The sequence below is a fragment of the Dromiciops gliroides genome, chromosome 2, assembly GCF_019393635.1.
Source record: "Dromiciops gliroides isolate mDroGli1 chromosome 2, mDroGli1.pri, whole genome shotgun sequence".
Taxonomy (NCBI): Eukaryota; Metazoa; Chordata; class Mammalia; order Microbiotheria; family Microbiotheriidae; genus Dromiciops; species Dromiciops gliroides.
Window position 1 is genome coordinate 157,911,246 of NC_057862.1, and position 15,901 is coordinate 157,927,146.

Consider the following 15,901-nt stretch of genomic DNA (forward strand, 5'->3'; position numbering starts at 1 on the left):
TCATGCTCTCGTTCAATGGTGCAGGTCTATGATATACCTGGATAAAGCACCCTTAAATTCTTTTCTAAATTTACACAGAAAAAAAAAAAAGAAAGAAAGATCCATCTTACCTGGAGGGAGGTATTGACAATGTCCTGAAGAATTCACTAAAACATTGGTATGAAATGTAGCATCAAATCGCTCATCAGCACTAGAAAGAGATTAAAGAAAGAACAAATTATGGCATGTGGAGACAATGGAATACCAGTGTGCCATAAGAAAGAAATGGCTTCAGAGAATCTGGAGAGATTTGGAGGAATTGATGCAGAAGGAAAATAGCAGATCCAGAAGAACAATTTATACTCTAACAACAACATTGCAAAAATAACTGACTGACCAATGCACAGGCCAACCATGATTCCAGAGGGTCAATGATTCTACCCATCTCCTTACAGTGAGGTAATAGACTAAATATGGGGGATGAGATACACATTTTAATATGGTCAATGTGGAAATTTGCCTGTTGGACTGTGTATTTGTTACAAGCGTTTTGTTTCCATCTCTCACCCTCCTACCCCCTCCCCATTCCCCGGGGATGGAGGTGAGAGGAAGAGAAAAATAAATGCTTGCTAAATGAAAAAAGGGTTTTTTTTAAATTTCATAAGCCAGTGCTAATAAGGAGTTAACTTCCTGAGTGACCCCTATATTGGTAATTAATATGGTCAGATTAACTTGGACAACATCCCTGAGAAGGCAGACAACCCGTGATCCAGGGCGAAGTTTGTTACAGTCAGCACAAACCAGAAGGTGAAAGATGTTCTCAAAGCATTGTACTAAGTGAGCCAATTCCTGCCCCCATCCCATAAGCATGCATCACTTTGCATGTGAATATGGACAGATTTTCTTAACATCGCGTACGCAAAATGATACACCTTATCCATCTCTAATGTATCAGGCACGGCCCAGCTTTTAAGAGTCTCTGCCTGATTCAATTCAAAATCAACTCTCAAATGAGCTTTGATCATGTGGCGAGTGAAAGGATCAAGACTATAAAAATGCAGCTTGCTATTGGAAATAATAAGGGCAACCATACTCTTGAGGATGGATGGGGTGGTAGGAGAAACTAGGCTGCCATAAAGCAGGGATGCCCTAGGCATTCCTCTACAACATTCTGAGAGGGGTAAGGAGGAGGCTACACACAGACACACCCACGCATGTGCACTGGAATTGCATAAAGCCTGCTTTGCCAGGGTGGAACAGTGGCCTGGATCATTGAAGTGGAGCATGGCTAGAGGGAGTTAGCTGGGACCTGTGCAGAAAATGCCAATCTCTTCTTCTCTCTCTGGAGCTCTCCTGTCCTACCTGCCTCATCAGCAGTTTTCTAGAACAGCAATAAAGATGAGAACCCTGTCAGGAATTAAGCACACATCAGAAAAGCCACCATTTGAAAAATCTTGAATCCCCTTTGCCACTTCAAATAAATCACTTCAGGAAGGAGCTGAAGTGGGACTCAACCTGGACTGGGAAAAGTGCCGGATTTGGGGTAAATAGTGCTGGGTTCAGACCCTAGCTCTGCTATTTACATCCCATGTGACTTCTTCTGGGTCCCAGTTTTCTCACCTGGTAAATGATGGGTTGGACTAGATGTTCTCTAAAGTCCCTTCACCCAGGGGCAGCTAGGTGGCACAGTGGATAAAGCACCGGCCCTGGATTCAGGAGGACCTGATTTCAAATACGGCCTCAGACGCTTGACAATAGCTGTGTGACCCTGGGCGAGTCACTTAACCCTCATTGCCCCCTCAATAATAATAATAATAGTCCCTTCCACCTCTAAATCTATGGTCCTCTTATCCTAGCCACTCCATAAAGGAGCTGAGAAAACTTTTCTCAGCTTATCTCCATTCAAGGTTCATCTTTTTTATTGCTGCAAAGGGAGTTTCCGGGGAGGACCAATCACCATTGGCTGGGGCAAGGTGCATGGATGAGGTAGCATGTCAACTGGCGAGTGTCTAGAGGATTTTGATATGCAGAGAGAGAATAGCTAAGTTCCCTGACTTATAGTATGCAAACTCAATTCTCTTCATTTTTGAAGATTTTAACATTTGCTCTTTTCCAGCATTGTAGTGTATCTCTGGTTCTTTACAGTCAATCCAAACTCCTTGAGGGGAGGGACTGTCTTTTGCCTTTTTTTTGTATCCCCAGTGCTTAGCATAGTGTCTGCCACATAGTATGCCCTCAAATGCTTTATTGACTAAGAAAAGAAAGAAAGAAAAGAAAAAATGCTTATTCACTGGCTGATAGTGAGTCAACAATCACATCTGTTAGTTCTGTGTATTTGCTGGGCCCAGTGACTTGAACTTATGAAGGGTACATAGTTTCCTTCTTACTATGCCTTAACTTATCACAAGTATCCCCTGCCTAGAATCCATTTTCTGTTCTGTCCTTTCCAATCCAAAAATCAGTCTCTTTGACAAAGAAAATGGAAGCAAAATAAGAGCTAAGCAGCTCCATTTTCTCTCTCATCAGTTATCCCCATCCTATCCACCCCAAGCTGTGGTCCAATGCTGCTTTAATCCACTTTGGTTATTCTTAGCTTTCCTTCCCAGTCTCAGCTCACTCTGAGATATTTAGTTCTCCTGGTGTTTTTCTTATAGGACCATGCAAGGATTTTTTACAAGGTCCTGTGAATCCTCAGCACCCAAACATTGTTTGAATGATTGGATGAGCCAGGTGGTTAGGTAGTCAACAAGCCATGATTGAACACTTACTATGTGATGGGAACTTACTAAGAGCTGAGGATAACAAAGAGAAGAAAAAACACAGCCGCTATTCAAGGAATTCACATTCTAATGGGGAAAACCACATGCAAATAACTCTATATACATGACATGTATGTATATGTATATGTATGTATACATACAGAGAGAGAAAGCAGTGTCAAACTCAAATAGAAACAGATCCCACATAATGACTTTAGAATACCACAAATTAACATTATCTATGTTGTATTGTATTTTTATTTATTTTGTCAAACATTTGCCAATTATATTTAACCAGTTCAGGCTTCTCTAGGGAGTTTGATAACTGGTAAAAGAATGATCTCAGGAGAGCACTAGCAATAGGCAAGGGACCTCCCACAGAGGGTGGGATTTGAGTGGAATCTTTAAGGAAAGAAACTACAGGACTCCAGGATGCGAAAGTGAGGAGGAAGAATGTTTCAGCCAAAGGGGAGAGCCAGGGAAAAGACACAGGAGTGGGAAGATGCAGTGTCCTGTGCCAAGATGAGCAAGCCCATTATCTTATAGAATCATAGAGTACATGGAGGGAAACAAATTGCCCAAAGACTAGAAAGATAAATGTAAAAGACATTAAATATTAAAGTCAGCATTTGATATTTGGTCCTAGAGGTGATAGGGAGCCATTAGAATTCACTGAGGATTGTGACATAATCAAAACTTCATTTTTGGAAGATCACTTTAGCAGCTAATTGAAAGATGGAATAGAGACTTGAAGCAGAGTGACCAATCTTGCAATAGTCTTGCAATAATCCAGGCCAGAAAACACAATGTCATAGTTGCAGTCAGCAAAAAGTCACAAGTAATGATGCAGAGTGTCTTGATCAGGCTCCCACAACCTGGTACTGAGCTATCATGTCAGGGATGGAGCATCATTACCCAGCAAGCCTTGCCAGGAGGGACACACGGATGTGAGAGAAGTACAGAAACCTTTCTAAGACTGACCTTCCATTGGGTGATGGAATCATGAACGCTTGGAGGACAGACAAATGTGCCTGAATACAGTCATATCATGCCTACTGCTATAATAGCTCTGGCTGAGGTTCACTGGCTGCAAAGTTTATAGTCTGTAGAAAGTACTGTCAGTGTGATTGATCCCTCAGGTTTCTAAATTCAGCTTTTCACAGCAGCACATCTGCCTGCAGATTGCTACATTCCAGAAGAGGAGTGATAACATAGTTGAATCTACTGAAGAACAATGCCTACAACAGTCTGACACTGAATGAGCTTCCAGACAGTCTGAAGGAACTCCAGGTTTTTTGCAAACATCGTGGACAACAATGGGATGCTATGCTTCTACAAGATGGTGCCTCCATATCTCAAATGTGGCCCAAACGTGAGCAGTTCCTTCTGGATTGCTTGGTTCTTTTCCATACAGTCAGCTTTTGGGAAAAGTAAAGGCAGGGCTCAACGAGGAGCTGTGAGAGAGTTAAATTTACAATGAAAACTGAATGAATTTAGGTCTCTCCCCATTGAATTATTTCTGTTTATCTTGGGATATCAAAAAACGGATCAAAGGAAACCAATTCTTCGAACTATCACATGAGTCCTCAACTTTTGATGTCCACTGGAAAAACTTAGGAACTTGAGCAGATTATTGAGGATATGTGGAAGAACATTATGCACTTTGCATTTTAGTCACAAGCCTGTCAGAAACCATTTTTATTATTTTAAGTTAAACTAATTCTAAAAATCTTCAGCTTAGAGAAAGGACCCTTAACTCCTTTTGAATCATGGACCCCTTTAGCAGTCTGGTAGGGCCTATGGGCCCCTTCTCAGAAGAATGTTTTAAAATACATAAAATAAAATGCATAGGATTATAAAGAAAACTATTTTATGTCTGAAATATAGAAACAAATATATGAATATGTTAAGCATATCATAAATATGTTTAAATTATAATAAAATTATAATTGCGTTATATATTATTACATATCCTATACAATAATAAAATATATAAATAAATATTATATGAAATAGAGAGCATTTTTTAAGTTTTAAGTTCATGGTCCCCAGTTTAATAACTCCTGGCTGAGAAAGAAGGAAGGGGGTCCAAAAATAGACAGTTTCCTCATCATTTCAAAACTTTCTAACACAAGTTATATTGGAGTTACAATTTAAATCATTCCCAGATAATTAATTCCATAGTCAAAATTCAAGCTTAAGCAAAGGGTACAGAGTTTAGATAATAATTTGCTTCATCAAACAAAACAATAGTTACTTAACTGGGAGCATACTCTCAGAGAACAATTTTCTGAAAATTGTTAATCTCCCTTTGACCATTCCCTCCAAGCATTCTCTTTTCCAGCTGGTCAAAGGGGGATTCAAGAGATACTTCCATTAACTGAAGTAATAAAAGGCTTCCCCTTCTCTTAAACTATGCATTCCCCTACTCCATTCAACACAGGAAGAGTGCTGTTTAGACCTTAACTATTTCAAAAGGGAGAACTTTTTAACTAGTGCCTTCAAAGAAAGTGGTTAAGTCTTTGGCAAGGGGATAGAAGGGAGAACAGAACATTCTTTTGGTGATAAGGTTTCTCATCCAAATTAGTTCAAAATTTTCAGACTAGAATTTTGAGAGGGGAAAAAGTTCTCTTAATATTTATTAAAGACTATAGCAAGGGGCAGCTAGGTGGCGCAGTGGATAAAGCACTGGCCATGGAGTCAGGAGGACCTGAGTTCAAATCCAGCCTCAGACACTTAACACTTACTAGCTGTGTGACCCTGGGCAAGTCACTTAACCCCAATTGCCTCACCCAAAAAAAAAAAAAAAAAGACCGTAGCAGGAGGAGTCTGCTTTCAGAAGAGTCATTCTCTTAGTCTACAAGTCTTGTCCCCTCTATCTTCACATCTGTCGCCTTCTCTCCATTCACATTGTCACTATCCCAGTTCAGGCCTTCATATCAGCTCTTTCCTGGACTATTTCAATAACCTGTGAATGCTTTCTTTGCCTCTAGTCTCCCTTCTCTTCATTTAGGTATTTTTATACCTTTGCCAACCACATAATAGGTATTAAATATGCTTGTTGGTACACTGATCAATCAAGGCAGAGAGCTCAGGGATGACACAGTGGCAGCATCCCATGAAATGGAAAACCTGGCTGAAGTCTTTTGTTGAATAATGGTTACCTAATACAGAAACAGGAGCAGCTAGGTGGTGCAGTAGATAAAGTGCCAGACTTGGAGTTAGGAAGACCTGAGTTCAAATCTAGCCTCAGATACTTACAAGCTATGTGACTCTTGGCAAGTCACTTAACCCTGTTTGCCTCAATTTCCTCATCTGTAAAATGAGATGGAGAAGGAAATGGTGAATTCCAAGTATATTTGCCAAGAAAACCCCAAATGGGGTCATAAAGAGTTGGACATGACTAAAATGACTAAACAATACAGAAATACCTTCATCTTTCATAGACTCCTATCAATTCTGAGATGATTGAAAATATGCCCCTATGAACTCCATTTCTTCCTTCTTAAGTTGTTATTTCTCCAATTTGTTAAGTGACTAGCACTAGCATAGGTATTGGAACATAACTCAGACCATCTCAGCCCATTGGGCAGTACCCTGGGAGTAGAGAAGGATATTTTTCAAGACAAACCAACATTCTTGGACCAAATCTTAAAAAACACTGATCACATGGAAACCAAATGTTAATAGAGGGGCAACTAGGTGGCACAGTGGATAACGCACAGGCCCTGGATTCAGGAGTACCTGAGTTCAAATCCAGCCTCAGACACTTGACATTTACTAGCTGTGTGACCTTGGGCAAGTCACTTAACCCCCATTGCCCCGCAAAACAAAACAAAACAAAATGTTAATAGAAAGAAGTCATAGAAGCAGTAATATAGGATTTAAAACTCCAATAGATTTTAACAAGCATCTAGGCCAATCCCTCATTTTCCAGATAGGGAAACTAATCCCAATCTGGTCAACTAACTTGCTGGGAGTCTGTAGCTAAGCATCAGAGGCAAGATTTGAATCCAGGACCTCGACTCCACATCCAGTGTTCTTTCTACTACACTGCATGGTACTTTAGCTAAGCCTTAAAGGATGAATAGTAGGCATTTCTTGTAGAAACTAGGTGATTATCTGAGCCAACCCTGGACAGAAGACTAGCCCCCCATGAAAATTACTTGCCCGAGACAGAGCAAGACTACAAAAGGGAATCCAAATGTGTGTTGTTGTTGTTTTGCATGAATATGGGGTATTGGTAAAGAATGTATTACAATAAGGAATATCCCTGTCAAACTTTAGAGCAGCTTTGCTACCTTAAACAAATTACTTAGTTCTCTTGGTCCCAATCTATAAAATGGGGAAGCCACCTCTTACCAGTGCAAGTAAAAGCATCAGCAAACTAACTTCCCAATCAACTATTGAGACCTAACAGAAAATCTAGTTACATTTAAGGATAAAAATTCAATCAAGAACATAAATATGTTGGCAGAATAACATAGTAGAAAGAGTGCTAGATGAAGAGTCAGAAAACTTTGGTTTGAATCCTGGCTATCATTTTGTTGTTCTTCAGTCATTTCAGTCGTGTCCAACTCTTGGTGACCCCATTTGGGGTTTTGTTGGCAAAGATACTGGAGTAGTTTTGCTATTTCCTTCTCCAACTCATTTTACTGAGGCAAATGAGGTTAAGTGACTTGTCCAAGGTCACACAGCTAGTAAGTGTCTGAGGCCAGATTTGAACTCAAGAAGATGGATCTTCCTAACTCTAAGCCAAGCACTCTATCCACTGTACTATCATTCTACTAACAATATGACCATATCCAAAGCACTGGCAAGTCTCAGACCCTTGATTTTTTTCAACTGTAAAAGGGGGGAGGTCAACATATTTATACCAGCCAACTCACAGGAGTCATCAATCAATCAGCATTTATTAAGCAGCTATTATGTGCCAGGTACTGTGCCGAATAGCAGGGACACAAAGAATGAAGCAAACCCATATTCTCAAGGAGCTTGTGAAGAAAGTGATTTGAAAACCTTAAAACACTCTATAAAATGTGAGCTATCATTATTATTACCAAGTCAGCAGTCCCAAGCCTTAAGGCCTCCTGCTATTGAATTTATTTAATTTTAAATAGACCAGAAAACAGTGACTAAGGTGGATCTGAGGCTGATATTGGGGGGGAAGGGAGAAAACATGATTAAGTGCTCAGCAGAAACCAAATGATGTGAAGAGGAGAAAAGCAAATACCAATATGGAAAGAGAACAAAATGAAGGGGCTGGAGGAACACAGGTAACACACACACACACACACACACACACACACACACACACACCTCTTGGCAGAGACTGATAACATTAGGGAAAGAAAAGAATGGAAAGTGGAGAATAAATAACAAAAACAGAATCCTATGATTCGATAAGTCCATATACAATGTGCTTCTCTACTATTTAAGTGCCAGGCTTAAGTATGATTAATAAGGCTTCTTATTAATCCTTCATTCTCCCTGGCTTACAACATCCCTGTGAGACAGAGCAGAAAGAGAATAAATGAAGATGAAGTAGCCAAGAAGTGGCATGAATGGGGAAAAAGTGGACACACCAAATTGCTTAAGAAGAAATAAAGCTTTGAGAAAGAAACCACATGATGGACATTTTGAACTGGTTTCCACTTTTATTCTCTCATCTTAAGTGCTGGCAATTGGCAGCATGGAATTTCAGTGCCCATCACCAATAAACCTTGAGAGAGATGGAGTTTTCTGAATGTTTCCAGAACCAGAAAGTTAACATTATGAACAGGGCCAGTGGACTAACTTCACCAAACGTCACTGATAACTTTCAGTGCAATGAGACGTCCAATCTCTCTACACATGGTGAGATAATGAAAAAGGTGACTTTGCATCAAGCCACCAACTATTGAAAAATGAACCTGTTTGGTTTCAAGTCACTTGTTTTACTAAATTCAAGTAGTATTTTTCTTTCTTTAAGCCAGTGTATCTGGATATCTGTTGTCATTAAATTTGGCTTGAGGTTAGGAGGCAAGCCCTATAAAACCTAATTAATTCCACCCAAGGATGATAATTGTACCTTAAGTATTTGCCTCTAGGTCAAACTTTCCACAGGCATAGATAACTGAGAAAAGCAGGTTCTTAGAAATCATTATCAATGGTACATTTTCCCAATATAGCAATAGTTTTTATTAAAAATTAACCAAATAGGGGCAGCTAGATGGCACAGTGGATAGAGCACTGGCCCTGGAGTCAGGAGGACCTGAGTTCAAATCTGGCCTCAGACACTTAACACTCACTAGCTGTGTGACTCTGGGCAAGTCACTTAACCCCAATTGCCTCACTAAAAACAACAACAACAAAAAAAATTAACCAAATAGTTTGATGTTTCCATTTCTATATATAAGAGTAGAACATCCAAGGAAGTTCAGGGGGAGAGTTCATGATATAAGTCAAGGATGCTTGTCACTAAACTTCACTGTTCTTTATGACAAGCATGACTTCCAGATCTAGCTATCTGGCCTTAGTATTATTCCAGAGCTCCAGACCTATATCACCAATTGTCAACTGGACATTTCCTACTGGATACCCCTTAGGCATCTAAAACTCAACACATGTGAAAAAGAATTCATTATCTTTTCCCCAAAACCTATTCTGCCCTAAATTTCCCTATTTCTGTCAAGGGAATTACCATCCTTCCAGTCACCCAGGTATGAAATCTCAGAATAATCCTCAACTCCTTACTCATTCGACCTACATCTTCAATCATATATCAAGTCTTACTGAATTTCTCTCTAGTCAGTTAGTCAACAAGCATTCATTAAGCACTTGCTATGTGCCAAGGCCACTAGATGGCTCAGTGGATAGAGAGCTAGCCCTGAAATCAGGAAGATCTAAGTTCAAAATATAGCCTCAAACATTTACCAGCTATGGGACCATGGGCAAGTCACTTAACCTCTGTTTGCCTTAATCTACCAGAGAGAGAAATGGCAAACCACTCCAGTTACTTTGACAAGAAAACCTCCTGGACAGTGTGGTCCATGGGGTCACAAAGAGTTGGAAATAACTGAACAACAACATGCCAGGGAAGAGAAGAGGAAGGAAAAGGGAAGAGCAAAGGAATAGGCATTGGCATGTCTATCGTGTGCCGGCCACTATGCTAAGTACTTTCCCCTATACTATTTTGCCCTCACCAGAACCCCGAGAGGTAGGTGCTATTTTTACTCTCATTTTACACTTGAGGGAACTGAGATCGACAGTGTTAAGTGACTTGCCCATAGAGACACAGCTAGTAAGTGTCTGAGGCCAAATTTGATCCACTGAACCATCAGCTGCCTTAGCACTATAAAATACAGCTCCTGCCCTCAAGGAGCTCACATTCTAATGAGGAAGACAGTGCAAATAAATAAATACAAGATATATGGTGTAAATGAAAGATAATTTTAGTCAGAAGGCAGTGGGGGGAAAGGAGTTAGGGGTGGTTGGGGAAATTCTCCTGCAAAAAAAAAAATGGGAAGGAAAGGAAAGAAGGGAAAAAATGTTCAGGCGTGAGGGGACTGCCAGTGTATCTCAGACCCTCAAACCTATATCACCTGGACTATTGCTATAGCCTCCCAGTTGGTCTTCCTTCCTCAAGTATATCCTCTGTCCACATAGATTGTCAAAGAGGATTTCCTAAAGTCCCAAACTGGCACATAGTAGGCCCTTACTTTCCCAAGTTCCTTGAAGGCAGGAAAGATATCCAGCACAGTAGTGGGCAAGTAGTAGGGCTTAATAAATGCGTCTTGATTGAATAATTCTTAGTAAGACTTCATTCAATTTTTCTTCCCTGTCCCCAGGGTATTTTCTCAGCTGCTGGCTACTTACCTAATTTCCCCAGTTTATTATCAAAATTTAGGCACTAATTGCCCCCTTAGAATCCTCCTCACAATTGTTCTGTCCCTTCCCACTGGGGAATGAAAGCTTATAATCATGAAGCAAAGTCGAAGTTTCTGTGTCTTATCTGCATTGGGGCTCTCTCAAAGAATTCCCAAAATAAAGGCCTATCATATCTTTGCATCTGCAGCAGGGCTTCCCCTTTGATAGTCTTTTTCCAATCATGTGTTTCATCTCCATTTTATACAATGGCCCTGGCTAATCATCTGAAGCTTCTACCCAGAGACTCCTTAACTGCTTATATCAGAGACAATTTGAGTAGCTGATAGCAGACTTTATATCTACAGTGAACTAATGTTTTTCAACCCACCTAGGACAGCAGTTATTAAACAAAAAATAACTACGAGGGTTTTTTTTTTCCCGTAGTATGAGCAGACATAAGTGTAAAAGCTATTACTTGGGTTGTTTTCCAATATTTTGAAAATTCTTTGTTACCTAGCTAGGTTACCTAGCTTAGAATTTTAGGTGGTTGAATATCTGGAAACATTTTTTTCACACTTCAAGTAAAAACAAAGAAATTCTTTGAACAGGGAAGAGGAAGTAAATAAATATTTTCCTTTTTGTGTCTTAACCTTGGAACTAAGATGAGCCACACAGTCCAGCACACAGGAATTCATTGTGTTATCCCAACTGAACTATAAACAAGAAAGACAGAATACTTAATGTCTTCTTTTAAGCAAGGATGAGAGATAAGATGAATTTTGAAGAAAGTATATTATATCAAGGGAATGCCCATCAATTGAGGAATGGCTGAACAAGTTGTAGTATATGAATGTAATGAAATACTATCGTGCTATAAGAAATAATGAGCAGGCAGATTTCAGAAAAACCTGGAAGACTTAAGTGGACTGATGCTGAGTGAAGTGAGCAGAACCAGGAGAACATTGTACACAGTAACAGCAACACTGTGTGATGATCAACTCTGATAGACTTTTCTCAGCAATAGAATGTTCCAAGACAATTCCAAAAGACTCATGATGAAAAAAGAACTGTGGATTCTGAATGCAGATTGAACCATAATGTTTCTACTTTTTCGTGTTTTTTCTTTTTTGAGGTTTTCCCCTTTTTGCAGAAATATGTTTAATATGATTGTACATATATAACTTAGATTGCTTTCTGTCTTGGGGAGGGGGGAAGTTAAGGAAGGGGGTAGAAAAATTTGGAAGTAAAAATCTTATAAAAACAAATGTTATGGGGCAATTGGGTGGTGCAGTGGATAGAGTACCAGCCCTGGAGTCAGGAGGACCTGAGTTCAAATCTGGTCTCAGACACTTGACAATTACTAGTTATGTGACCCTGGGCAAGTCACTTAACCCCAATTGCCTCACAAAAAAATAAATGTTGAAAACTATCTTTACATGTAACTGGAAATAATAAAATAATTTTTATGATTAAAAACCATTTAAAAAGAAATTATATTGGGGCAGCTAGGTGGCGCAGTGGATAGAGCACCGGCCCTGGATTCAGGAGGACCTGAGTTCAAATCCGGACACTTAACACTTACTAGCTGTGTGACCCTGGGCAAGTCACTTAACCCCAACTGCCTCACCAAAAAAAAATATTTTTTAATTTAAAAAATTTTTAAAAAGAAAAAGAAAAAAAAAAGAAATTATATTTGTGCTCCTGCCAGTATCCAGGAACATGCACAAAATGCAAGTTGGTCTTCCTGTTAGTATAGGAAGAAGGATTGGAGGACCACAAGTAATCTACAATCCAGGTTATCTGGGAGAATGAAATGATCCTTAAAAGATTGAAAGAAGTGTTTTAAAGGAGTAACAAAAAAGTAAAATAGACAAAGGATAGACAGGGTAATTTTTACCCTCATCAGGAGGTTGGCAGATGGAAAAAATGTCACTTGGAGAAGGGAGGGAAGAAGGCCCACTGAAGATCCAGAAGTATGCAATAGATATGACATTCTTCCTAGACAAGGGAGAACTGGACCAGCTGAAGGTCATGGAATGGGAGATTTAACCCTAAAAGAAACCTTAGAGGCCATTTAGTCTAATTCCTTCATTTTACAGATGAAGAAACTGAGGCCCAAAAAGATGAAATGATTTGTCCAAGATCACACAGTTAGTAAGAAGCCAAGCCAGAATTCAAACCTAGGTCCTCTTATTCCAAATTCAGCATGCTTTCCTCTGTGCCACAGTAGGAAAAAATGTCTAAATGTCTTCTGTTTTGAGGGATGATTCTATAGGTCCATAAGTATCTTCAAGAAAAAAAGACTCTAATAATAGTCATAGAAAAAAAGACAAAGGGAGGTAGTTATTAACTCCCTAATGAGGGGTACCAAGACAGCAATATGTCAACCCAATATGAACAATGGAAAAGCAAACCATTTAGGACATGATTTCTCAAACTTAATGATGACTAACCTTTCCTAGTGATTCACATGGGAAAAATTATACCACCAGAAAGAACCTAGGAAGCATTGTAAGAGATAATGGTGGCCTACACAAGAAATTGAAGGCTTTAGGGACACTGGTAGTATTTTCATCACTATCAGTGATTGATATCCATCGCTAATCAATGACTAATTAGGGAACTGCAAGCAAGGATTTCAGAGGAGTTTGGGAACCAAACTGCTGTTTTAAAATATGGTATCTGAAAAATCATTTGTATATCTGGATAGCAACTTAAAAAACTAGAACAGTTCAATTAAGTTCGCATTGTGTGCAAGAGACAGTAATGATAAAAATGTGAAATAGTCTCTGCCCTCAAAAGAGGGAGGAGAACATAAACAACAAGGAGAATCAAAGACTTCACTGAAAAAAGATGGTATTAAACAAACCCATGGGGCATGTTAAGGATTCTGAGGGGAGGAGGAAAGGAATAAGTACACTGTTAACACATTATTGTTGTTGTTTAGTCATTTCATGACCCCATTTGGGGGCAAAGATACTGGAGTGGTTTGCCATTTCCTTCTCCAGCTCATTTTACAGATGAGGAATTGAAGAAAACAGAATTAAGTGACTTGCCCAGGGTCACACAGCTAGTAAGTGTCTGAGGTAGGATTTGAACTCAGGAAGATGAGTTTTTCTTGCTCCACGTCTAGCACCACCTAGCTGCCCTTCAAACATAGGGAAAGGCTTATGCAAATGCATGGAAACAGGAGGTGGAATGCTGATTTCAACAAACAGCTTAACAGACTGGTTGTCTAGAACACAAAGAATATGAAAGGGATTGATATGAGATAAAGCTGGAAAGACAGGTTGGAGCCGGAATATTGAGGACTCTAAAGACCAAGCTAAAGAGTTTATATTTGATGCTCTCCAAATCCAGAAGAAAAAAAAAAGAACTGTTGAATCTGGATGTAGATCAAACCATACTATTTCTATTGTTTTTGTTCTTCTTGTTTTTCTTTTTTTAAGGTTTTTCCTTTTTGTTCTGATTCTTCTCTCATTATATGACTAATGCAGAAATAAAAAATAGAATAAAATAAAAATAATATGTAACAGAAATTCACAATTTCATGCACTCTCCTCTTTTTTATTCTTTGTATGTTGAAATGTTTCTGTTGGGTGCTGAGTTGATAAAATAAACAAAAAATCATTTCCAAAAAATAGAGTTTATATTTTAGAACAAAGGCAAAAGAGAGCCATTGATTGCTTTTGAGTGGAGGAATGACAAGATCAGACCTAAGTTTTAGGATTATTTTGGCAGCTATCTAGAGAATGGATTGGAGTGTGTGGTAATAATTATTTTACACAAGTGGTAGAGAGCAGAAACATGAAGAATAATTAGGAAGCTATTTTAAACGTTCAAATGAGAGGAGCTGAGGGCTTGAACTAGGGTAGTAGAGTAGAGAAAGGAGTATAGGTGTGAGAGATGTATGAAGGACCAACAAGATTTGGCAGCTGACTGGATATGGGAAGAAATGATGAAAGAGTCTAGAATGACTTTGAGGTTGTAAGCATAAGTAAGAGGGAAAATAGTGCTGCCATGGGTACCCCAAAAAGGGTGGGATTGGGGAAAGGGAATAATGAATTCCATTTTGGAACTCACTACATGAAGAAGAACATAATATTGGTCCTCAAGAATTCCAAAGGATACTGTGGAAGTATCATGTGGAAGAGGGAATGAGCTATTCCTGGTTGTCTCCAGAGGGTAGATAGAAGAGAAAGATATGAAAGTTGCAAAGAGGCAAATTTTTGGTTTGATGTAAGAAAACACTTCCTAATGAGAGTTGTCCAAAAATAGAATGGACTGCTTTAGCAGAGAGTTGGTTGCTCTTCGCTGCAGGGATTCAAGCAAAGGAAAGTGAATATCAATCATTCAATAAGCATTTATTAAGTGCCTACTACATGCATTATGCTAAGAGCTGGGGATACAAAGAAAAGCAAAAGCTCCCTGCCTTCAAGGGGCAAACAATGTAACCGGGGAGACAACAAGCAAACGAAATAGACAAACAAGCTACATAGAGGATAAATAGGAAATAATTAAGAGAGGGAAGGCACTGGAATTAAGAGGGGTTAGGAAAGACTTCCTGTAAATGGTGAGATTTTTTTTTAAATTGGAAACTGAAAGAAGCCAGGAAAGGCAAGAGGCAGAGATGGGGAGGGGGGAGAGAATTCCAAGCATGGAAGACAGCAGGAGATGGCACAGTAAAGAGGCCAGTGTCACTGGATCAAAGAATATGTGAAGGGGTTGGATATAAATGGTAAAAAGCATAGAAAAGTGGGGAAGGGAGGAGAGCTATGTTATAAAGGGCTTTAACCATCAGATAGAGGACTTTGTATTTGATCCTGAAGGTTATACGAAGCTGTTGGAGCTTATTGAGAATGGGGGTGACATGGTCAGAGCTGCACTTTAGGAAAATCGCTTGTGCAGCTGAAGGGAGAATAGACTGCAGTGAGAAGAGATTTGTGGCAGGCAGACCCACCAGCAACCTATTGTAATAGTCTAGGTGTGAGGTGATAAGGGCCTGCATCAGGGTGGGTATCTTTGAGAGAGGGTGCACGGGTTATCAGGGCAATAATTTCGATGGGGGTGGGTATAGATAGAGTAAGCAATTGAGGATGATGCCTAGGCTGCTAGTCTAGGGGACTGGGAAGATGGTGGGACCTTTGACCATAATAGAGAAGATTAGAAGAAGGAGAACCTAAAGGGAAAGATAATGAATTCAGTTCTGGACATGTTGAGTTTAAGATGTCTACTGGACATTCAATTCGAGAAGTCTGAAAAACAGAGACATAAGAATGGAGAACAGCAGAGAGGTAAAGGTTGGACAGGTAGAT

General features: G+C 39.5%; 1 protein-coding gene across 1 annotated transcript in view; it reads right to left on the reverse strand.

Moving 5' to 3' along the window:
- CHRNA7 (cholinergic receptor nicotinic alpha 7 subunit) overlaps window positions 1–15,901 on the reverse strand; it is a 173,072-nt gene that overhangs the window by 24,783 nt on the left and 132,388 nt on the right. The window contains exon 5 of the mRNA XM_043986518.1: window positions 111–190. Within this exon, the coding sequence (XP_043842453.1) occupies window positions 111–190 (80 nt within the window). The remainder of the gene's footprint in view (window positions 1–110; window positions 191–15,901) is intronic.